This window comes from Hippocampus bargibanti, linkage group LG14 (genome assembly GCF_051943395.1).
Source record: "Hippocampus bargibanti isolate YZ-2025 linkage group LG14, ASM5194339v1, whole genome shotgun sequence".
Classification (NCBI taxonomy): domain Eukaryota; kingdom Metazoa; phylum Chordata; class Actinopteri; order Syngnathiformes; family Syngnathidae; genus Hippocampus; species Hippocampus bargibanti.
The window spans coordinates 18,312,087-18,337,086 of NC_142747.1; the positions used below are offsets into that span (position 1 = coordinate 18,312,087).

The 25,000-nt window shown below is 40.9% G+C and overlaps 2 protein-coding genes across 4 annotated transcripts in view; both read left to right on the forward strand.

Moving 5' to 3' along the window:
* Nucleotides 1-11,396, forward strand: part of zbtb16b (zinc finger and BTB domain containing 16b) — a 42,923-nt gene extending 31,527 nt beyond the window's left edge. For both annotated transcript variants that reach the window (XM_089014250.1, XM_089014251.1), the window contains exons 5-7: nt 6,030-6,200; nt 8,842-9,009; nt 11,151-11,396. In XM_089014250.1, the coding sequence (XP_088870376.1) occupies nt 6,030-6,200; nt 8,842-9,009; nt 11,151-11,380 (569 nt within the window). In that variant the 3' untranslated portion in view covers nt 11,381-11,396. The remainder of the gene's footprint in view (nt 1-6,029; nt 6,201-8,841; nt 9,010-11,150) is intronic.
* Nucleotides 11,397-21,359: 9,963 nt separating this feature from the next.
* tmprss5 (transmembrane serine protease 5) overlaps nt 21,360-25,000 on the forward strand; it is an 11,752-nt gene continuing 8,111 nt past the window's right edge. Inside the window, exons 1-3 of one of the 2 annotated variants that reach the window (XM_089013163.1) lie at nt 21,360-21,470; nt 21,831-21,969; nt 23,708-23,788. In XM_089013163.1, the coding sequence (XP_088869289.1) occupies nt 21,468-21,470; nt 21,831-21,969; nt 23,708-23,788 (223 nt within the window). In that variant the 5' untranslated portion in view covers nt 21,360-21,467. The remainder of the gene's footprint in view (nt 21,471-21,830; nt 21,970-23,707; nt 23,789-25,000) is intronic. The other variant, XM_089013164.1, reaches the window with a different exon arrangement.

Genomic DNA, 25,000 nt, shown 5'->3' on the forward strand with positions numbered 1-25,000 from the left:
TGTGACTGTAAAATGACAGAGTTTTGAAAGGCGCTTATAAATGAAATGTATTATTATTATCATGATTATCATTATTACTACTACTATTACTATTACTACTACTATTACTATTATTACTATTACTACAATTACTATTACTACTGTTACTACTATTACTACTACTACTATTACTATTACTTTTACTACTATGACTATTACTTTTACTACTATTACTATTACTATAACTATTACTATTACTACTATTATTATTATCATTATTATTATCATTATTATTATCATTATCATTACCATTATTATCATTATTATTATTATTATTATTACTACCATTATTATCATTATTATTATTATTATTACCATTATTATTACCATTATTATCATTATTATTATTATTATTATTATTATTGTGAACCGTCAACTGGGTTCCATTATAAAAAGTAACATAACATCCTTTGTTCAATTTACTGTCATGCTATCAGCATTTTTTATTTGCATCAGTTCTAGGAATTAAATTTGTTGTTCTACAATTCCATTTTGGAAGTTACGTTATCAAAATCATCCTCCCATGATCGAATTAAAGCTTGAAAAATATGATTTTTGCCTTGTTTTAATCCATCTTTTTTATGAAAAACAAACCTTATACCTGAAATGCAGATAAGGAAATATAACGGCCGGGCAGTAAATGAATACAATCTATTTTTGTTTTCCATTTGCGGTGGGTTTTACTCTCAAGACCCTTGGGAGTGGGAAAACTTTTGTTAGCGGTGTGAAAAGAAACAGGCTGCGCTTATTTGTGAATGAACGGATTATCTCCAACACTTCACCCCCCCCAAGACCGAGCGTGATCCTATCTGGTTGCCTGGACACGTGGTTTTGTCTCTTTTAGGCAGCGTGAGAGCCCGAGCGAACTCCCGATTCTCAGAGGCAGATGCATCAAGACCAGACAGTTTTAGTCACGTGACCTAACGTCAGCATAGCGGAGGATGTGCCAAAATAGCATCCCCACCTTGGCATATCCTAAATTATTAACCTCTTTGTGCAGTGTAACGCGCGGGGTTAAACGTGCGCGCTTTCTTGACGCATATAAGCTTGCGAGTAAATCATTCCTAAAGACACAATGGTCAGTTAACCGCGGGCCCGAAAGGAGAACCGCTGGTTCTAGGCTATTGACCCAATTGACAGCTAAAGGCCAGGCGGGGTCACATTAAGTCTCCAAACCCAAATCCAGAGCCTTTTGTCTGGTTAAGGGTGAGAGTGCACAACCAACATTAACTCATTCACTGCCAGACATGTGCAAAAATGTGCCTACTCGAGTGCCAGGGTTTTGATCATTTGATCACTCGAATTCCAGGACCCAAAGAATATTGGGTTTTAGGACGACATAAACATTGAATGCAGCGTAAGAAAGCTTAGAGTTTTAGCAGGAAAAAAAAAGGCTGCGGGTGAGCAGCGGCAGCCATTCGCGGCGGTGTTCACTAAACCTGAAAGTAACACGAATTCACGCCGCTAACGTGAGTGTGTATATAGACGGACAATACAATACATCCTAATTTCTACAGCGCTTTTACAACAGCTGCAGCTGCAACAAAGCGCTTCACACAATAGTCAACACAAAGCAAAATAATAAACACAACAGGAAAATAAAAACATGGGCAGGTGTGCAATCTTAACTTTCTCCATGGACTCTATGATGTTTGAGTATAAGACAAATACTTTATTACATGAAGCAGTTCTAGATGAAAAAGGATGAAAACCTCCTTTCCACCAGTGGATCAGATGCAATAAGATCGGCTGGAGTTATCTGAGCTTGAAATTAGGGTGGCTGTCCAAAATACAATGCAATACATACCTATTGGTTTATATAGCGCTTTATCAACAGCTGAAGCTGGAACAAAGCACTAAAATGTAAAAAGGGGAAATGCTTCCCCCTTGTGGAAAGGAAAAAAAAACATTGCCGGAGGTCTGGCCAGCGCTTTATCAGCACACAAGCATGAAAAAATGGTTACCCCTGCTCACCCACAGAAAAAAAAGTCTTATCTTGCGACTGTTAAGTGGTCTTGAGAGTTTTGAAATGCGCTTATGAATAAAATGTATTATTATTATTATTATTAAATATAAAACCTGAACAAATTCGGGAATGGCACTCTACGTCATATTTTCAATTCCCGAATAAATTTGTGAATGAGTTAAAGCTTATTCCATGCACTTTTTACGAGCTTATTAAAAAACTATAAATAAATACCTGATATTTTTGGGGAATTTAACAATGTGACAAAATGCACATGCAATCCACAATGTCTGAGTAGGAAATCTGACTTTGTTATTTGCATTAGTTATTTTTATTCACTGCGTGTAGAACAATCCCAAAGCTGCCGACACCAGATTTTAAATGTGACACATCCCATAATTTTTTTTACACACACACAAAAATGTCAGACTGTCTGAGCAGATGGCCCAAAAACATGTTCGTGTTCACATGTGGGCGGATGATAATTGGAGTGGTTTTGAAGTATTTAAATATGTGGATTATGTGTTACTCAACTGGACCCAGGGGTGACTAGTCTGTAACACACCGAAACACAAAGCACGCCCCCTGCTGGGTAATGCAATGACAAAGAACAGCTTCTTCTCGCAAGCCATTAACTCTCTAAACAGTAACCCAAATAGAACTGTATAGTGCCACCATTTTTTGATGATACTAAGTGCAGCATGTTCTACCGAAGTCAATTTTCTTGTGTGTTCTACATAATAATAATAATACATTTCCATTTTCAAAGCTCTCAAGGACACTTTACAGTCACAGACAAGCATAGGTACTATAATAAATAAAATACAATCACAAATAGAATACAATAAATAAAATACAGTTATAAATAGAAACAGGAGAAAGAGCTACACAGAAAATGCGATTTCAAATAAGTGGTTTTTGAGATGGGATTTGAAAGTGGGAAGAGAATCGATGTTACGAATGTTGGGAGGAAGTGAGTTCCGAAGTTTGGGGGCAGAGCAGCTGAAAGCCCTGTCTCCCATCTTGCTGAGACAGGCAGGGGGGGTGGGCATACAGAGGTGGAGGAAGGAAGAAGATCTGAGGGAACGAGAGGGAATAGAAATTTGAAGGTCAGATAGGTAAGGGGGGACAAGGTTATGGATAGCTTTAAAGGACAGCCGACACCATTTTTTTGTTTCCTAACTGACATCAGGAAAATGTTTTCTAGCATCTAAAATACCCAAAACACGCAGGCTGATATTTTAGTCAAAAACAAAACACCAATAAAATTGACTTAAAGTGTCCCAGCGACTTCAAAATGACCGCAGAAAGTTTCAGTTTCAGAAGGTCCCGCCCCCTTGTTCATGACGTCACGCCAGGACGTCTTGCCTTGCTCGAGAATCAAAACAATGGCTTCAGATTCGGAGAAGACGCTTTCTTGTTACTCATCCAGTTATGAATATGATTCCAATACTTCTGAAGAGGAAAGTCATAAATGTTTGCAAGCGATTAAAGAAGTTTTTCCGTCTCATTTAGAGGTTTCTGGAATCCAATGTAGCGACCAGAAAATGCACAAGATGGCGCCCAAGCTCCATTGGAAATGGGCTGATTTGTCTGCTGGGAATTTGTGTCAACTAGTATCAAATAGTAGTTTTGGTGCAACACACGATTAACCATCACGTTATTCATGTTTTTTACTTCTAATTTCGCCATCAACACGAAGTTTTCAGACCAAACAAAGTACCCAAAATGCATTGTGTGTCGCTTTCTTGGTCAGGGGCGTTCCATCGTCATCAACTCAAAAACAAAACTTCCGGAATATTCAGCGCGAGTCTTTAAACGTAAAATATAACTATATGCCGTGGAATCTTTGTAAAATACACTCAGTAGAAGTCATTTGAAGTCATTTTACAAATTATGGACACAACTTGTCCAGAGGCGTCGGTGGTCCTTTACATGTATCAAGAAGAATTTTAAAGTTGATCTATATTTGACCGGGAGCCAGTGGAGCTCTTGGAGGACGGGGGTGATGTGGTGAAAGGATGAGGTTCTTTCTGGTGATGATCCGGGCTGAAGAATTCTGGACGAGTTGAAGTTTGTGGAGAAGTAAATACAGTAAAGTCTCATTATATCGATACTCAAGGGAGTCCGAAAAAATATCGATATAACCGGGACTATCGATATATCCGACCCTGTTTGCATGTAATTTTCTCCGTGCGTGCATAGAAATAGTATCGATATAACCGGGACTATCGATATATCCGATATCGATATAACGAGACTTTACTGTACTTGACAATAAAGATGATTTTGATTCTGAAGAAAGAAACAGACCTCAAATCTTTAAATGTCCCCAGGACAATGTAGATGGTTTTCTACCCTATCTTTGTTAGTGCGCCGGTTAAACGCTAAAAGGGTTTTTAGCAGATAACGTCATGGGGACGCCGGAGGTGTTCGAAGTGTGTGTTTGAGGCATTGAGAGTCTGTTGTCAACCAAATTTTGTGATATGTGGGTGACAATGGACCGCATAAAGACCGTGGGTGAGGGTGCATGCGGACCCTATGACTAATGGGCTAGGGTCAATGAGTGCCCTGAACCTTATTGTGCATGTGCTCTTTGTGGAGCCCTAAAGCCTCTAACAGGTGCAGCTCAATCCAGCGGATGAGCGTTAGGACCAGGGAATGCTTTTCATCCCGTCCTTTTGCTGTTAATGATTACAGATCATCCGCTTGGAGTAGTGTTTTTTTGTTTTACGGGGCAGTTCAAATCAAGAAAAACACACGCGAGGGAGTCATCCGTCTTCTTTACATCCACGCGTCTATTTGTGCAAAAACATGAGTTTACGCCAGATTAAGAAAAGTATACACAGGCGAATGTTTTTGCGGCTCTATTTGTTTCTTTGTCCGTTAACTTGACTGAACCCAAAAGCCAGCGAGCGTCTGACATTCTTCCCCTCTTTAGTATGAGCGCCCTGCATCCCTTTCCCCCCCTGCGTTAATTCCAATTTAATTGCCAGTTGCCTCAAGGCACTTCAATAACAGTAACAAATGATTTGATTTAGTGGACCTCATCAGACTGCATTTTAAATGTGACACAGCAACCCCACTTGAATTCCAATGAAGTGTTGGCACAGTCCCGTGTTTACTAATGATCCTCGACTGGAGATGTCTGATTGAATCGCAGTCGATGGGCTTTGCAAGCACCGGGAGACGATCTGAAACCTGAGCAGACAAGACAAATAAGGACCCCCCTTCATCATCTCATCTCTTTCGACTGTGTGGAAAGACACATTTTTTTTGTCTAGAATGTAGCAGATTAGCCATCTTGTCTGTGATTTGGGGTCAGTGTAAATTTACACAGTGGATTTGGAGTAATGGCGTCCAGGAGCTCGTCGATCAAGTGTCACACTGTACGACAGCCTAAAGGATGCACGTCTCATAGCCTTTTTAACATAAGTGAGCTTGCCCGTGCCGCCTCCATCTGTATTCCTCGCCACACTCGGCGCAACAGGAAAGCAGCCCCAAAGAGATGCCAGGTCACACACAGGATTAAACTGGATTGTGGTTTTTTTTTTCCTGCAGTCCTGCCTTTAATGGCTTGATATCACTACTTAACATTCTGCACAGGGCGCACGGCGTAAGGCATCATTTAGGGCGGAGCCACTATCAGCCGTTCTTTCAGCACAGAGGACTTTGCAGTCTGACTCTTGATGGAGAAAGAAGAGAATAATTACACATCTAACATACCAGGAAGGAGCCATTGATTGTGTGATTGGCATGCGCTGCGTTGAGTGGGAAATTCTTCAGGAAAACAATGTCTTTCATGGTTGAAAATAGAACGTATAAAATACTTGCAACTTAAAGCGCCTGTGGGCTTTTAGGGAAGTTGGTTTAGGTAGAGACACTTGCTCTTTGAAAGAAGCTTTTCCCTCCGAGGACGCACACAAAGTTGAAGTGACCCAGTTTCCCCACTTAAGGCCCCACGTCTGCGCGCCGTACTGAAATAACCGCCCGCCTCCGTCTCTTCCTTTTGTGCCTTCTCCAGGGACTGACATGGCGGTGTTCTGTCTGCTGTGTGCAAAGCGCTTCCAGACCCAGAAGGCCCTGCAGCAGCACATGGAGGTCCACGCGGGCATGCACAGCTATATCTGCAGCCACTGCGAGCGCCCGTTTCCCAGTCACACCACCCTCAAAAGACACTTGCGTTCACACTCGGGTAAGAACAGACACCTCCTTCCTTTGTTCCTTTAATGCTGCTCAGTGTCACCCTAAAGCTTGATCGGTGTTGCGAATACCCATCGCCAAAATATCAAGATAGAGTTCTCGGAGAGATGCTGTGCGGTTGTAACCCACCTCACCAAGACATGCAAAGGCTAACATAATTGGCTCTATGACTCTGAAAAATGATGTGGCTTTTGAAAATACAGTAAAGTCTCGTTATATCGATATTCAAGGGAGTCCGAAAAAATATCGATATAACCGGGACTATATCCGACCCTGTTTGCATGTAATTTTCTCCGTGCGTGCATAGAAATAGTATCGATATAACAGGGACTATCGATATATCCGATATCGATATAACGAGACTTTACTGTATTGTTAAAGATGCGAGTAATTGAGGTTTCCGGTCCGGACATACTCGGAATGTAATGAAACCCATTTAAATTAGAAAATCGGATTATACAGTAAAGTCTCGTTATATCGATATTCAAGGGAGTCCGAAAAAATATCGATATAACCGGGACTATCGATATATCCGACCCTGTTTGCATGTAATTTTCTCCGTGCGTGCATCGAAATAGTATCGAAATAACCGGGACTATCGATATATCCGATATCGATATAACGAGACTTTACTGTATTAGCGCATTTTCCAGTGTTTCCGCCATTATTTGAGTTGTTTGACGAATTGAGCAAAATGACGAAGCTAGCCGGCTAGTCGATGCAAATCGTTCCGTTCAGGTTACTTCGAAAATACTAGGCAACATGGCCGAAATAGTTGCAGCTGCGAGACCTGTTGCGACTCAATATTACTTCACATACAGTATAAGGTGCACCGGCGTATAAAGCGCAGGGTCTTCTTTGGAATAAAATCAAGGCTTTTGGGTACGTCTTATACACCGGAAAATACGTTAATTTTTTGTGCGTTTCACATCACTAAAAAAGATTCAAAAAAAAAAAACAGGAAGTGGTTATCATGAAAAAGATTTGAATGGTTAATTCTGTTAGACTTGTTTGAGGTCCATGACTTCAAATGTTACCACCGACATTAAAGTCCCAAGCCTAAAAACCTCGCCATCTATTCTGCCCCAAGTAATTGCATTACAATGCAGCACAGTGCCCTTAGTGGTGGAAATAGTTAAAAACCACTCAAAAAGTTATGGAGTAGCCATTTTGAAATATAACAGTGGAGAGGTGTGATCACATCCACGTCCATCCTATTTATAAGCCTACATTAATATTTCATCAGTTAAGCATTTCAAATACCATAGAATTGTTGAATGGGCTAGAGAATAGCCCTGTTACATTAATGTAATTTTATACGTATAATTGGATGCTGTACAAAGTATTGTTTTTCTGTTTGTCTGCAGTTTTACAAGAAAGACTTCCATAAAATTACTGAACAGTGGATTCTCATCTTTGTGTTTTTATTGGAAGATTGTTAAGCTCACTGTCTACACACCATGCTCTCATATCCAACATATGGTTAGGGCAGAAGACCATCAAAAATACTTTTTTTGAGACAAAATGTATCGCCGTCTAGTCAAAAGTGGATTATGAAACACAGGCAAAGCCGCACTTATTCTTCGTCTATGGTTGAATTTCTTCCATTAATGGATTAACACGCATTATTTTTTGGCCTGCTTCTACACCAGATGACTCACCTCTGCTGTGACAGCACGGTACCGTTACCACCGGTGCTTATTTTGGCCCATTTCATCCTGTTTATATTTTTGGGTTCTTAGACAGCCGTCGGGGGCTTGTGCAAATTCACGGCTGTCAGTTCTCGTGTGGTTCACGCAAGGCGATAGAGAGGGAACCCGAAAAAAAATATTGAAGGAAGAGCAAATGGAAATGACTTGTGTTGTGTGTTCAAGCCAGGGTGAGTTTTAGCGCCGCGAGAAACGCGCCGATATTTGCCCAGATGTCCCCCTTTCTTCTTTTACCTTAAATAACACTCTCAGCTGTCAGGACGACTTGATGTCTAGACGGGAGAAATACATAATTGATGCAAAGAGACAGAAGTGAGGGGAGTTTTGCCCGTGACAGCGCATCTTGTTTGTATGCCACTCTGCTTGGAAGTAACATTTTGTAAATGTCAGTGTGGGGTAGGTTAGGGGAAGAAGGGGGGGGGGGGGTGTTATTGGTGGGGAATTGGCCTGTAATGAGGAGGGCCGTGTATTCTGGGCTTTGGTTGTTGCTGTGGTCACTGAGATAATGAGGCACATAGGTCATTGGAGATGAGTCAAGGCATCAGCCGAGGAGAGAAACAGATTAACTACAGTACAGAGGCGAGAGCAGCACACAACCTGGAGGGCTTTTATTAGCCATTAGCGGACCGCCGAGACGCGTGTCCTCGCATCACAACATTAGCAACGTGCAACGAGAACGTGTCTATTCGGACACGGCTCCCGTATGCAAGCCGGCGTTGTCGTGCCAAGGATAAAAATCGCCTCACGAGATCATGTGACGCGTCAGTGCATAAAGCCGTTGTGTTGACACGACATGAGTGTGTGTGTGTGTGTGTGTGTGTGTGTGTGTGTGTGTGTGTGTGTGTGTGTGTGTGTGTGTGTGTGTGTGTGTGTGTGTGTGTGTGTGTGTGTGTGTGTGTGCACGGACCGTTTTTGTGTTTCCAGGCGATCACCCATTCGAGTGCGAATTCTGTGGGAGCTGCTTCCGAGACGATGGCACCCTGAGGGGCCACAAACGCATCCACACGGGAGAGAAACCTTACGAATGCAACAGCTGTGGGAAGCGTTTCAGCCTCAAACACCAGCTCGAGACGCACTACCGCGTGCACACAGGTGAGAGCCAAAAGGAAGGATGCTTCTGTTAGCGATGTTAGCACCACTCAGTTGCACTCGCACCCCATGGGTCTAATTCATCCAGATACCATGAACAACAAACTTGCACCGGTGCTTGACTTGGACAGATGATTAGTGTGGATGTCTTCACTTAAAGGACAACCAACACAATTTTTTTTTGTTTCCTAACTGACATTAGAAAAGCGTTTTATAGCATCAAAAATACCCAAAAACGCAAGCTGATATTTTTAGTCAAATGCAAAACACCAATAAAAATGAGTTAAAGTGGTTGCAACACACAACGATTCACCATCGCGTTATTTAGAATCAGAATCAGAATCAGAATCATCTTTATTGCCAAGTATGTAGAACACACAAGGAATTTGTTTCCGGTAGAACACGCTGCACTAGTATCGTTGTCAAAAAAAAAACTGCTAAGTGGCACTATACAGTTCCATTTTGGCTACTGTTGAAAGAGTTCAAAGAGTTAATGGCTTGGGGGAAGAAGCTGTTTAAATGTCTGCTGGATTTGGTGCGCATGGATCGGTAGCGCCTGCCTGAGGGGAGTAGCTGGAAAAGGTGGTGGGCAGGGTGCGGAGGGTCCAGTAGGATTTTCCGCGCCCTAGTTTGGATTCTTGCAGTGTGCAAGTCCTCGAGAGTGGGTAGGGCGGTGCCAATGATTTTTTCCGCCGTCCTAACTGTCCGTTGAAGTCGGATTTTGTCCATTTTTGTGGCGGCCCCGAAACACACGGTGATGGAAGAACACAGGATGGATTCGATGACAGCCGTGTAGAAATGTTGCAGCACCTCCTGTGGCAGGCCATGCTTCTTTAGCAGCCTCAGGATTTATGTGTTTTCCTTCTAATTTCGCCATCAACACGAAGTTTTCAGACAAAACAAAGTACCCAAAATGCATTGTGTGTCGCTTTCTCCATCAGGGGCGTTCCCTCCGTGACGTGACGAATCTTTGTAAAATACACTCAGTAGAAGTCATTTGAAGTGATTTTACAAATTATGGACGCAACTTGTCCGGAGGCGTCGGTTGTCATTTAAGTAATATGGAGTCACAACAGGTCTCGTAGCTACCGACTCCATTTCCCGTTGTAGAAGAAGTTATGCGTACCCTCAGCCTCAGACTCTACTGTAGCGCCTTACAATGTGGTGTGCCTTATACAGTAAAGTGTCATCGATACTCTATCGATATAACCGGGTAGCGACCCTGTTTGCATGTAATTTTTCAGTGCGTGCAGTATGTGACTATCGTGATATCGATATAACGAGACTTTACTGTATTTGGAAAACTTTTATACATTTATATTTCATATTTGGATTTTTTTTTTGTTCATTGAAGGTGCGCTGTATAGTCCGGTACACCTTATCAATGGAAAAGGTTGGAAATACACTATTATTTGGGGGTGCGCCTTATACTTTGGTGCGCCTTATACATTGAAAAATACAGTACACAGTGGTTAGCTGGTTTGGAAAAGGGGTGGCCAATATGACACACATTTTTTGCAGGGTGAGACTATGACTGATGGATGCCATTTTCTGTGTAAAAACTGTAAATAAAAAATCATTTGGATTTTCAAAGTCAAAGACAGCTTTATTGTCAAATATGCTAATATGCATGACACACAGCATTGATGAAATTAATGTCCTCTCAGACCCAGCGTGCAAGGCACTTATAATGTGGCTAAAAAAAGACAGACAATTGACAACAGACAATACATGTAATTTCTGAATGTAAAGTGAGGTAGTGTCGTATGTAAAGTGAGGTAATGTCGTATGTAAAGTGACGAAGTGTTGTATGTAAAGTGACGTAGTGTCGTATGTAAAGTGACGTAGCGTAGTAATGCAAAAACAAACCAAAAAAAGTTTGAAGTGAGGTCTTGCAGAAAAAAATAGAGTTCAGGATGATAGTACAGCGTGTAGCGTGTACTCAGAGTTCGGTGAGTGTGGCAGTGGGAAGGGATGGGGGGCAGGGCTGGGAGGGAGTTGAGTCTCCTGACTGCCTGTTGGCAGAAACTCTAAATTTTACTCTTCATGTTAACATTGTCCCATTCCCAATACACACTTGAACAACATAGTGTTCACCTGGCTCACTGTCAAAACTGAATGCCAACTAAATCGTCTCGTTCCAGGTGAGAAGCCATTCGAGTGCAAGCTGTGTCACCAACGTTCCAGAGACTACTCTGCAATGATCAAGCACCTGCGCACGCACAACGGCGCGTCTCCGTACCAGTGCACCATCTGCCAGGACTTCTGCCCGAGCCTGGCTGCCATGCAGAAACACATGAAAGGCCACAAACCGGAGGAAGTGCCGGCAGACTGGAGGATAGAAAAGACTTATCTGTATGTTTGTTACGTCTGAGCAGGTCTTGGACTTGGGCGGGGGGGGGGGGGGGGGGGGGGGGGGGTGGGGGTCACAGATGCACAATTATGGTTAAAAAAAAATAACTGAGTTCATAGTACTGACTCTTACCAGGTCAAATCTAAAAATGCAAAGTAGAAAGTTGTCATCCAAGGAGTGGTCACAGAAACGATAAAGTCAATTATGAAAATGGTGCCATTTCATGATGAAAGTCTTCGAAAGTCTCGAAAACACAAGCTCAAAAATAAAAATATGATAAAACTGAAAAACTTCAAAGATACAGAAAGTGGACTATATCAAGCAGCCAACAACAGTAGGCCAACCCGGTTCAGTTAAGAACCAGAGTATTTATGCGAGTATTCCATTTCCTCAAGTATACCTCACAGAATTCCATTAAAAAAAAATGGCGGATGAGTTTACACAAGAACCATCACGTAAAAAATGGCGGGTTAAGTTTCTTTCCAAAGACATTTTTCAAGATTTTGAGTCACAGCAAAAGCGATGACGTCTAAGGACTCAGTCAATGAGATTTTTTGTTATTGGTGTTATGGGTCTGCTGGTCAAAAAACTGTGCTGCCATTTTTGCTCCCGATAAAGCTGCGACTGATCATTACTTTGTTGAAACGGTCCAGTGTACAGAAGTGACAGACTGGCATATTTCTTTTTCCTGGGCCGTTACAGATGCCCATTATTAGCAGTGAAGGGATGCAAATAAATGCTATAGTTAAAGTGAAAATATTGGCATTATGAATCAAGAAAACCAAAAAATAAGAAGTCTAATTCCTTTGCTGAAATAACAAAAAACCTATTTGAAAATACAGTAACTCCAAATTTGCCACAGTGAAGGTTTTTCTTGTCGCTCTGTTTTAAAATTCACAGCATATCGGAACCTCAATAAGTAAGGAGCAACCTCAAATTCAAGAAAAAATAAAGTTTCAATGAAATCAAAATGTAACCTTTCACTCATTTTTATTTCGGAATTAAAAAAGTTCCCAGTGTCAGCAGCATTTCGTAAAAAGTGACGTACTCAAAAGTTAACCCCATTTTCTCTTTGGCCTTCCATTATTGACTGTCACTCAATCTGAGAGTAAACATGTCTTGGTTTGTTGACCTGTCTGAGTCGTTCCATTAAAGGACAACCGACGCCTCCCGACAAGTTGTGTCCATAATTTGTAAAATGACTTCAAATGACTTCTACTGAGCATATTTTACAAAGATTCCACCGCATATAGCTATATTTTACGTTTTAAGACTCGCACTGAATATTAGGAAGTCTTGTTTTCGAGTTGGTGACGATTCCTGACGTCACGTCACGTCTGGAACGCCCTTGACCGAGAAAGTGACACACAATGCATTTTGGGTACTTTGTTTGGTCTGAAAACATCGTGTTGATCCGTGTTAATGGCGAAATTAGAAGGACAACACATAAATAACTTGCTGGTGAATCGTGAAGACTACTATTTGATACTAGTTGACACAAATTCCCAGCAGACCAATCAGCCCATTTCCAACTGAGCTTGGGCGCCATCTGCATTTTCTGGGAGCTACATTGGAGTCCAGACACCTCAAAATGATACAGAAGGACTTCTTTAATTGATTGCAAACATTTATGCTTTCCTCTTCAGAACCATTTGAATCATATTCATAACTGGATGAGTAACAAGAAAGCATCTTCTCCGAATCTGAAGCCATTATTTTGATTCTAGAGCAAGGCAAGACGTCATGGCGTGACGTCACGAACAAGGGGGCGGGACCTTCTGAAACTCTGCATATCCGAGGTCATTTTGAAGTGGTTTTGAGACACTTCAAGTCATTTTTATTGGTATTTTGCATTTGACTAAAAATATCAGCCTGCGTGTTTTGGGTATTTTAGATAGTATAAAATGTTTTTCTGATGTCAGTAAGGAAACAAAAACATGGTGTCGGTTGTCCTTTAATTCTGCTGTTCAAATCTTTGGAGGAAAAAAAACAGTATTTGTTTGTCCGCGACATTCTCCACACGCTTTTGTGACTGTGTTTTTCCTTGTGGCTGTTTCATTTTTTTTTTTAATTCTTTAGTTCCTTTGCGTGTTTTACTTGAATGGATGCCAGGTTCTTGGCCTCATGATCATTTTGATGGTCTCTTCTTGTGGCGGATGGCGTCACGGGTTCAGAGGTAGCAGACTTCTATTTTATTCAGTGTACGGTAATTGTTTTTTTGCTATTTATGTGTTGTTTGTTACCAAAAATGTGCAGATTATCACCACCAGTTTCAGGTGGAGCAAACTACTCGTCCACCATTTTCTCTCAGTTTGTTGGCAAACAGTGTTAATCCGTCTGTGGGGTTTGATTTCCGATTGATTAACGTCACAGTTTTAAATAGTGAAACGGTGCAGGAAAAAAAAAACATGTCTTTGATGCGTCTGTTTTTTTTTTAAATCACCATCTATAATTAGATATGTTAATCACAGAACTGACAAAAATAGAATGTTAAGAGCAAACGTCTTTTTTGTTGTTCTTTTTCAAGAAAATCCAGACAAGTGGCGATTCGTGTTCGTTGTGGTGTATGTCATGTACAGGCCCGTCCTGCTTTGTTGTTCCCTGTGTGAGCCTAACACGGGCGTGAAGAGTTAATACATGTTGTATTTTTTTGATTCACAGTAAATTTGCTGTCTTGTTTACATTTGGTATCATTTGAGAAGCAACTTGTGATTTTTATACATCTCCGATGGGGAGAAAAAAATACGAGAAAAAAAATCCCCTCCTCTCCCTTTGTGCCTCTTTTTCTAAGTAGAGCGTTGACATGCTTGAGTACGTGGATCTGTGCTGATGGTGTTTTTTTTTTTTTTTGGTTGTTGTTTCTCATTCCCGAAATTCGAGCTGAGATCCACGTTTCGGTAACATTGCAACTGGAAGCAACATACTGTGATTGTGACACTCGCGCTCTGATGCAAGTTGCCAGCAAGGGCGATGTAAAAAAAAAAAAAAAATGCTTAAATTGCGTTCCCGCCAAGAGTGAACGTTAACTGTGGGGAGTATCGAAATATACAGCACATCCTGGCAACTTTATGCCATGACATACATTCACTGTATCTATTCTATACAAAAACATGCACTATAACCTGTTTAGTAAGTGGACCAAAAGAAATACAGCACTTTTGTTTGATTTTTTTTTTAATCTTTGTCTATTGTGATAATGCAGATGTCTTTTTTTTTTATTTTGTGTCTTAGAAGGCTGTGATTCGCAGCGTTTAGATATGTCAATGTCTGTCTACCTCAGGGCCAGGTCAAAGTTCGAGCTGGTGTCCAATCAGGGTTGTTCTTCTTGCCATGTGTGCAGTATAAAAAAAAAAATCCCTCCTCATTGCAGCTTTTTAACACCCGTGTGTGTGAAAGTGTTTTCTCGGTGTGGATTCAGGCACAACTCTGTACGCGTCAGTGTTCGATGGCATGGTCAAAAAAAAAAAAAGAATTAAAACAATTTATTATTCTATGCATTCCCATCTCTTTGCTCTTTTTGATCGCCAAATATACTCAAATGTCTGAAAGGATGTTGGATGATAAACTGTAACAATGATGTTTGCATTTGTTGATCAGTCCAACAACAGTGTCAGAGGACTAATATGACTGACATCTGGCCAAAGCCTACATTTCAAGCGAAGCAACATATTCTTCAACATAGACGCTCACAAATAAACAAAATGTGGCCACAATTCAGAAGGAAAATGGCCAAAATCCACGGATGAAATCTGCTCGATCAAGTAAGAGGACTTACACTTCCATGTTGGCAGGCGCAAAAGAAGAAAGAACAACAACAACTCGGACGTTTCTTGGTTCCGAGTTACAAAAACACATCCGCGTTGGCAAATGCTCTAAAATAAAAGTAGTTCCACACAACACAACTTTTAATCTGTACTACAGGAAGTACGTCACTGTTTTTTTTGTACGCTCTACGTGCAATTAAGTGTCCCAAATATTGCCTCTACTAATGTGACACAGCACAAAAGACATACAGCTTTTGTAGCTATCTATCTATTAGCTAAATAGCTATCTAGCTAATTTGTAACAGATAATAAGGAGACAGAATGAACTAAACACAACTAGGTATCTAGGTAGCTATCTATGAGCCAGCTGGCTTTCTATCTATCTGAGTGACTTCCGGGTTGAATGAACGCTGGCGCATGTGGCTGCCGCTGCTCACCCGCAGAAAAACTTAACCTGTGACTGTGAAATGACCTTGAGAGTTTTGAAAGGCGCTTAGAAATGAAATGGATTGTTATTATTTCACTTTAAAATACAGTAAAGTCTTGTTATATCGATATTCAAGGGAGTCCGAAAAAATATCGATATAACCGGGACTATCGATATATCCGACCCTGTTTGCATGTAATTTTCTCCGTGCGTGCATAGAAATAGTATCGATATAACCGGGACTATCGATATATCCGATATCGATATAACGAGACTTTACTGTAATTGCAATAGTATCATATTGCTGGTCAGGTGACATTTCACCGTATGTGTTTGGATCAACAAAGTGGGTACGCAATCTTAGTCCATTACTTCAGCTTTAACATTGAAACGTTCACAGCGTTAGTCATGATCGAATTGTTCAGCAGAAATGTTGACGAGAAGAAGCGTGTGTGGAACTGCCGCGGATTGGAATTGAAGCGGATTTACGTGGGACAGTCTCTTCGTCAATGGATGCTACAGCTTCGTGTTTGCTTTCAACATTTAGCTTGTAGCAGACATGCACATTTGACCACCATCTCCTCTTTCCTCTAGAACTGCTTCATGCAAGGTGCAGAAAGTGCTTAAGATTGAATGGCTGTGTCTTTTGTGTTGTGTCACATTATTTGTTATTTAGTTTTTTTGGGGGGTTGTTTTCATTTCAGTATAGCGCCGCGAAAGAGGCTGCCTTTACAAAACCGCCTGTATTTTGCTTTCCTACTTCTTCCTTTCCTTTCCTCTTCCTTTCATCACTTTGCTGCTGTGAAAATTCAATTTCTTACTGAGAGATTAAAAAACGGCTAATCCAATCCAAACATTTTTCTGTGACAAAGTTTCCCTGTGTTTTTTTTTTTGTGTGTGTGTCAATTAGCCTACGTGCAAAAAAAAGATAGCCACTCGAGGCTCTGCGCTGACCCCTGATGGCACTGTGCCGGAGCCGCAGCTGGTCTGCGTCTTAATCCAGATGTGAAAGGAGCTCAAAATTAGTGTTGCGGGACTCCCAAAGCTCCATGTGCAGCACGGTGAGAGTGGAAAAAGCTCAGTCAGACCTCTTAATTATGTGTGCTAGCAGCAGTTTCGGATTATTAGTTTCTCTTCACTCACACGCACGTTTGCCTAATACTTTTACGACTGTGCCGTGTTGTCCTTCAGTCACCTTCTCCATCGACTGGTGTTCTCATAAAGTTAAGCTGTAAAATAAGCTGTAAAAATACACTTTCTTCCAAAACAGCAACACAACCTCAGTTGCTGTGTTTAGAGCCTTGCTTCTGTCACCACCATCCTTTTTTATGCCTATTTCGTCAATGGGTAACATTTTAAGATGCATTTTTTAATGCAAATATTGACCTTAGCACATACTAGACAGCAGCATTGTGAGAAAAAATGTCAGAGCAATAGAATAGGCAGCTAGCTATAAGTGACTGTGATCAGAACTCAAAAATAATCTAAAATCACTGATGCATTTTTGGATTGGATAGGATTTACCTTTATTAGTTTCGCAGTCTTTCTTTGTCTATTTTTGTCACACTATTAAAATAAAATCCAATATTACTGGACCAGTAATTTTGATACCAGTTAGTAAGAAATGATACTTCCTTTTGCAGTCCACTAGATGGTAGTGAATTCCCACAGAAAGGGCCTTGCCTATTTATTTTAAAAAAAGGTCAAAAGTATCGACAACTAGTGTGAAGTCAAGAAAAATTGTGGGCTTTGATGGAGAAGTTCATCTCCTCTGTCACTTAAAGGACAACAGACACCATTTTTTTTGTTTCCTAACTGACATCAGAAAAATGTTTTATAGCATCTAAAATACCCAAAACACACAGGTTGATATTTTTAGTCAAATGAAAAACACCAATAAAAATGATTTAAAGTTTCCCAAAATGACTTCAAAGTGAAAGTTTCAGTTTCAGAAGGTCCCGCCCCCTTGTTCGTGATGTCACGCCAATACGTCGTGCCTTGCTCTAGAATCAAAACAATGGCTTCAAATTCGGAGAAGATGCTTTCTTGTTACTCATCCAGTTATGAATATGATTCAAATAGTTCTGAAGAGGAAAGCATAAATGTTTGCAATCGATGAAAGAAGTACTTCCATATCAATTGAGCCGTCAGGACTCCAATGTAGCGTCCTGGAAAATGCACAAGATGGCGTCCAAGCCCCGTTGGAAATGGGCTGATTTGTCTGCTGGGAATTTGTCTCAACTCGTATCAAATAGTAATCTTGGTGCAACACACAACGATTCACCATCATGTTATTTATGTGTTTTCCTTCTAATTTCGCCATCAACACGGACCAACACGAAGTTTTCAAACCAAACAATGTACCCAAAATGCATTGTGTGTCTTAAAACGTAAAATATAGCTATGTGCGGTGGAATCTTTGTAAAATACGCTCAGTCGAAGTCATTTGAAGTGATTTTACAAATTATGGACACAACTTGTCGTTTGTCACTTAAATCACCTTGATCACCAGTCCAAGGACGTGCACCGGGTGCAGGACCAGATTGAATCCGCACTAACATAATCTCTGTTTCATTACAGTGAACGTGGTGGGCAATAAAACAAACGTAAATAAATAATACACACACACATACACAATACCCGCCATCTGGTGTGAGAGTGGGCCCCCTCTGACCGACTTCAGCCATCATTAGACCCATACAAAATCATACATGACAGCAAATTATGCAACCTGCCACGTTCAATACAAACAAAGCAGCTTGTTATTGAGCTGTGTGTCTCACGCTTCCACATGTCACCACGGCGCTGTAATGGCATCGTTATATGCGCAGAATGCCAATTTCCTCACTAAGGTACAGCTAAAACCAGTCTGCGGTGAGATTTTATCACTAAGGTCAGCAGTGTTTAAAAAAAAAAATCACCAAACAGTCACTTTATCCATCTTTTCTGCTTTCCCTGCAAGGTCACTCACTGCATCCTCGAAATTACCACAGGATGGCAGTCTACTCAAAGAATGAACTACAATTCTGCCCATCCACACCCTTATTGTCTCTACACACGCAGGTGTTGACGCATCATGACACTGCAGAGAATAACCTAAAATGCACTTCGACTAATCTGCCAATTTAAGCCCTACAGTATTTTTGTAGTCAATGTACACTCACTAAATTATAAAACATCCACATTGCGGATCAAAATAAGCCTGTTTCAAGATGCCTATACTTCTTGACATGACGGTAGGGCACTGTGTCCAAGTCAAGGCCCTGGGGCCAAATCTGGCCTGCCACATTATTTTATTCGGCCCCTGAAAGCAAATCAAGCTCGTGAAATTCCATAATGCTTGTTAAAGTTTGAGCCAAAATTTCAAATTGTCCCATGTAAACCACAATAACAGGCATTATTTTTGACTTCAAATTTGATTGGTTGTGCGCTCTATATGTATAATATGTGGAGGGGATTAAACATTCAAATGCATTCCCCAAATTCATAACGGAAACCGTAAGTAGAATGTAGCCCGCAGCAAAAAAAAAACGAGTTTGACACATGCTCTAGGGCATCCTTTGACATTTTAAACACATAGAGCTGTGTTATTAAGCTTTTTTGGTAAAGCGGCGGCCGGTGGCCTCCCATCTCCAAACCTTACGTCTAAGCAAAGACCACATTGTTGTGTAACAAATGTATTGTATGGGGACCTGGGAACGGATTATTCTCATTTTAATGGTTTGCTGTGGGAAATTATTTTTTGGGATACACACTTTTCGCCTTACACACTCTGTTTGGGAACCAATTAAGTTCCGTAAGCCAAGGTATAACTGTACCTGTAAATAAATAAAACCCGACAACCAGAAAGGGATCTTGCACATTTCTGTATGCATGTGTGATCAGACCGACCTTGAACAGTAACCTCGAATGAAAGGGTAACGGTCAACGGCGTCATGAAATACAACAAACGGAACAATCAGCAACTTCTCAGTGGACTTGAACACCAGCAGGCAAGCATATGTTATCCAAGTAGCCATTGAAACCCCGCTTTCCTATTTCCTGTTGTGTCAGAACCTGGTATGGGGGATTTACAAGCAGGTACCCAGAGACTGTGACTGATGTTCAAAAGTTTGGATGGGGAAAAAGGCACCAACAGTTATGGTTTGAGATGAGAGCGCAGCAGATCTTTGCATGCTGAGCAGGGAAAATACTTGGGTCTAAACGGGGATAGATGTGACTCCAAACTGGGTCCCAGCCAGTCTCCTCTCTGTTGAAGCCTGAATGAGGTAGACAAATAAATGGATGGATTCAGCCCACATTGACACACGATGTGCTGGCTGCTGTTGGGAGGATTTATCTGTGAAAGTAAATCCCATGATGGCAAGATCACAAGGCCAAATGTCTGGTCTTTCTTGACCCAGATAGTGTTACGTTCGCCTCATTAAATTCTCTGCAAATTCCCAATCTCAATTTTTTTCTTGACAGTAATATGTTCTATGTGCCTCCGAATTTCCAAACACTTCATTCAGATTGATATTTAGGCTTTGTGGGAGATGAGTTACGAAGCAAAATCCACTGGTTTTTATCCAAGGGGGCAGCCATTTTGCCTCTTTCAACTGAAAGTGACATTACAGTTGCTCACGGCTCGGGTAGCGGCAAATCACACCTGAGCTTTACAAAACAGGTGATTGATTGTTACCAAATCAACTGTGATGTTATTTCTATATTTTTATTTGACAGAAAGAAGCAAAATGGCCTCATCATAATAACAATAACAATAATAACAATAGAGGAGAATCTAAAATTCTTCCTTGTCCCAAAGCTCTAAAATGTTGAAGCGCCATAGTATCTAAAAGAACTCGCTGGGCCTTGTCAACCTTCTGGAACACTGCGTTTTCAGAATTTAGGCCTACTTGTGATTCTCTGAGTGTTCAAAGGCAGAATGGAAGGCAGAGTCTTTAGCTACTAGAATACTTTTGTTGTAAAACCATCTTATTACCGACCATACCTACACCGATCTCTACAATGACGTTGTTTTGTCACCCAACCTCCCCCTTCTGGTCTTCTCTCATAACAGGCAATCAAGGTGGCAGCTTTGCAGCCATTGCCCTGAAACACTCCTCTTCCTAAATTGGCTCTTTCTGTTCCTCTACATTCAACTGACCGACGGATCGTTCCTTCTGGTATTCATATTGGCTGACTAGAAGTCGCGGCTAACCACAAATACGGCAGGAGAATAACGCTCAAATCAGTCATTCCTTTATTTCGTACCCATGAAACACTGAGGACTCTTCAGAAAAGCAAAGACAAACTTTGATCTTACATCTCAAGTGCCAACGTCTTCTGCAACTCATCTGCTAATTATTCTATTTCATCTGCAAGTCATCTGCTAATTATTCTAATGATGATCAACTTTGGAAACACTCAGATTTCATATGAAACAGACCAAGGTTGGATGCTTTTTCAAAAAGAGGGAAAAGAAAGGCTCATCTGTCTCGAACCATATGGAGGAGCATACTTCATTTTGGTGCTGAGAGATGGTAGCTTTGGATCTCAAACAACGTGGGAAGAGAGCTTCTTAAGAATCTTCACCCGTGACCTTTGCTCATTACCTGCTAACTATCAGATCATTGCAAGTTTTGGGTAAATACTCCTCACGGCAAAGCTAAAACATGTTACCCGGCAGGACGTGTCGTCTTGGCAACCCATGCAGCACCTGACAAAGACCAGGTTTCAGTTTGGTCTCGGAGGCCTCGCGACCCACCCCTTCGATTGAACAAACAACAGCCTCATTCACTGCACCTCTGCTGACCTAATTTTCTCTTTGTGCTGGGAAAATCCACAGTTGCATTCTCTTAAATGGTCGAGTACCGGACACCGGTGCTGACAGTCGCCTGTCTCTCGGCTGCAGTCCGCAGATGAGCTTGCAAACAAAATGGTAAGAGACTCTCTGGTACATTTATACACACGGAACATCGCTTTGTCACATCTCAATTGAATGTATTAATTCTCAAAAGCTAAACCGGACATGCGTATTCCAGAGGCCTGAAAAAAATATTTAGCGGAACTTTCGTGCTATTTTCACATGGGAGGGGACAATGGTGGAGAATTACTTCCCGATAGCTAGCTTGATTGTATTCCAGGAGCCTTATTGTGGAACTGTCAAGAAAAATGGAGAAGCAGTGGTGCAAAGAAAACACCGCAACGTGAATGCTGTTTAAGATTATTTGTAAGAGGAACTATTTAATGTTGGTCAAAGCGTAGATGCTATGTGATGTGCCTAATATTATTCTGACAGGGTGCTGATGGAGACACATTATCAGTCATTGAGAACCCGGTAACCGTCAATCATCCATATCCCACCGAGAAGACAGGAGTTGTCGAACAAAGCAGGGGAGAGTGGAATTGCTTGGAAAGGCTTCAGAACGCGACGCACTGTAAGTTATCGCCTTAACATCATTGAACAACCTCCAACAGCTAAATACTTAAAGGACAACCGACACCATTTTTTTGTTTCCTAACTGACATCAGAAAAACGTTTTATAGCATCTAAAATACCCAAAACACGCAGGCTGATATTTTTAGTCAAATGCAAAACACCAATAAAAATGAGTTAAAGTGTCCCAAAACTACTTCAAAATGACCTCAGAGATGCCGAGTTTCAGAAGGTTCCGCTTCCTTGTTCGTGACATCACTATTGGTCACACACTGCCTTGCTCCAGAATCAAAACAATGGCTTCAGATTGGGACAAGATGCTTTCTTGTTACTCATCCAGTTATGAATATGATTCAAATAGTTCTGAAGAGGAAAGGAAAAATGTTCGCAATCGATTAAAGAAGTCCTCCCGTATCAATTCGAACCATCAGGACTCCAATGTAGCGTCACAGAAAATGCACAAGATGGCGCCCAAGCTCTGTTGGAAATGGGCTGATTTGTCTGCTGGGAATTTGTGTCAACTAGTATCAAATATTAGTCTTGGTGCAACACACAATGATTCACATTATTTATGTGTTTTCCTTCTAATTTCGCCATCAAACACGGATCAACACAAAGTTTTCAGACCAAACAAAGTACCCAAAATGCAATGTGTGTCACGTTCTCGGTCAGGGGCGTTACAAACGTGACGTCACGTCAGGCATCGTCATTAACTTGAAAACAATACTTCCTGAATATTCAGCGCAAGTCTTAAAACGTAAAATATAGCTATATGCCGTGGAATCTTTGTAAAATACGCTCAGTCGAAGTCATTTGAAGTGGTTTTACAAATTATGGACACAACTTGTCCGGGGGCGTCGGTTGTCCTTTAACCGAGCTGGTACTTTCAATTCGTAAAGACGCACAACCGTTCAGCCTTTGTATAAACGTTAACTGATGTTAGTTAACTGATGAAGAAACTGATGAAGAAGTGAATATAACATTGTGCTGGTTATGATATTCATCCACTGAAAAGCCTGTTTTTTGCTTTGACTGAGTTGTCAGAGCACTTCAAACATTGCCAAATAAAGACTGCAGATTTACGTCAATCAAAATTGAGCGGTATCTTCACTTGAAAGTTGATCCAGTTTTTGATTGCGGTTCTTAGACTGTGCAGATGTTCTAATGCAAGAATATAATATTCGCTAATGGCAGCAAAATATAAATACTAATATTGCTTAATTACCGTATTTTCTTGAATACAAGGCGCAACTTCAATGAATTATCATATTGCTGTCATATTATTTGTTATTTAGTTTTTTTTGTTCTTTTGACTTCAAGACGGCGCCGCGAGAGTGGCTGCCTTTCCAGCAGCTCATGTATTTCGTTTTTCTACTTTCATTCCTTTCATCACTTTGCTGCTGTGAAATGTAAATTTCTCCACTGTGAGACTAATAAAGGCATATCCAATCCAATCCAATCCAATCCAATTAAATATTTAAAACCCTTTTCCATACATAAGGCGCACCGGATTATGCGGCGCATGGTTACCTTAAAAAAAAATAATATTTTCATTTAGGTGCGCCTTATAGTGCATAAAATGTAACAATTTAACATGTGTATCTAAATCACTTATCGTGTTAAGGAGGTGAACATGGTGTTTCCAAGAGTGAAAGAGCACAATGCTCGAGAGAGCGCTTTGTAATTTGTGCCTGGGTGTATATCGATGGCAGCCAAAATGTATCAATTTGTCACTGTAGCTCACAGGCTGCTGAGGCTGCTGGCAGGATTGTGTGCCGTTGGAATCTTGGGAGGTTTGGCTGTCGGCGTTTGGTTCCTAGGTGAGCAGTGCGTGAGTGTATGATAAAGACGCAGCGCGTTATCTTAATAATGTCAACATTTAGCTCAGTGCAGTAAAGACCACATAATAATAATACATAACATTTTAAGCGCCTTTCAAAGCTCTCAAGGACACTTCACAGTCACAGACAAGCATAGGAACTATAATAAATAAAATACAATCACAAATAGAATGCAATAAATAAAACACAATTATAAACAGAAACAAGAAAGAGAGCTAATAGATAGCGAGCTAGACAGTTAACTAACTAGCTAGATAGCCATCCAGCTAATAAATAGCCAGCTACGTAGCTAGCTCGCTAGACAGATAGCCAATAGAGAGCAAATGGATAGCAAATAGATAGCCAGCTAGGTAGCTAACTAATAGATAGCAAATATATTGCAAGCCAGGTAGCCAGCTAATAGATAGAAAATGGATAACAAATAGATGTCTAGCTAGGTAGCTATACAGATTTAAGGCGCACCGGACTATAAGGCACACCTGCAATGAATGAAAAAAATTCTCCAAATATAATTTATAAATATGTAAAAGTTTTCCAAATATAAGGCACACCACATTATAAGGCCAAGGGTTACGAACTACTTCTTCAACATGGGCAAATAGTGTCGATGGCTGCTGACAGTAGTTGCGAGACCTATTGCGCCTCAATATTACTTCACATATAAGGCGCACCTGCGTATGAGGCGCAGGGTGATCTTTCGAAGAAAATTAAAGGACAACCGACACAATTTTTTTTTTTTTTAACTGACATCAGAAAAAACGTTTGATAGCATCTAAAATACCCAAAACACGCAGTATGATATTTTTATTCAAATGCAAAACACCAATAAAAATGACTTAAAGTGTCCAAAATCTGCAAAAAATTGAGCTGCGAATTGGGCATTTTCAGAAAGTCCCGCCCCCAGTTTGTGACGTCACGCCAAGACGTCTTGTATTGCTGGAGAATCCAAACAATGGCTTCAGATTCGGAGAATATGCTTTCTTGTTACACATCCAGTTATGAATATGATTCAAATAGTTCTGAAGAGGAAAGCATACATGTTTGCAATTGATTAAATAATTTATCCCATGCCATTTTGAGGCAACATTGGGGCAACAATGGATCACCAGAAAAGAGGCACAAAATAGCGACCTCCAGTGGCCACCTCCGCTTCCACAGGCTGATAAATTCCTTATATGGAGCTTGGAGTCC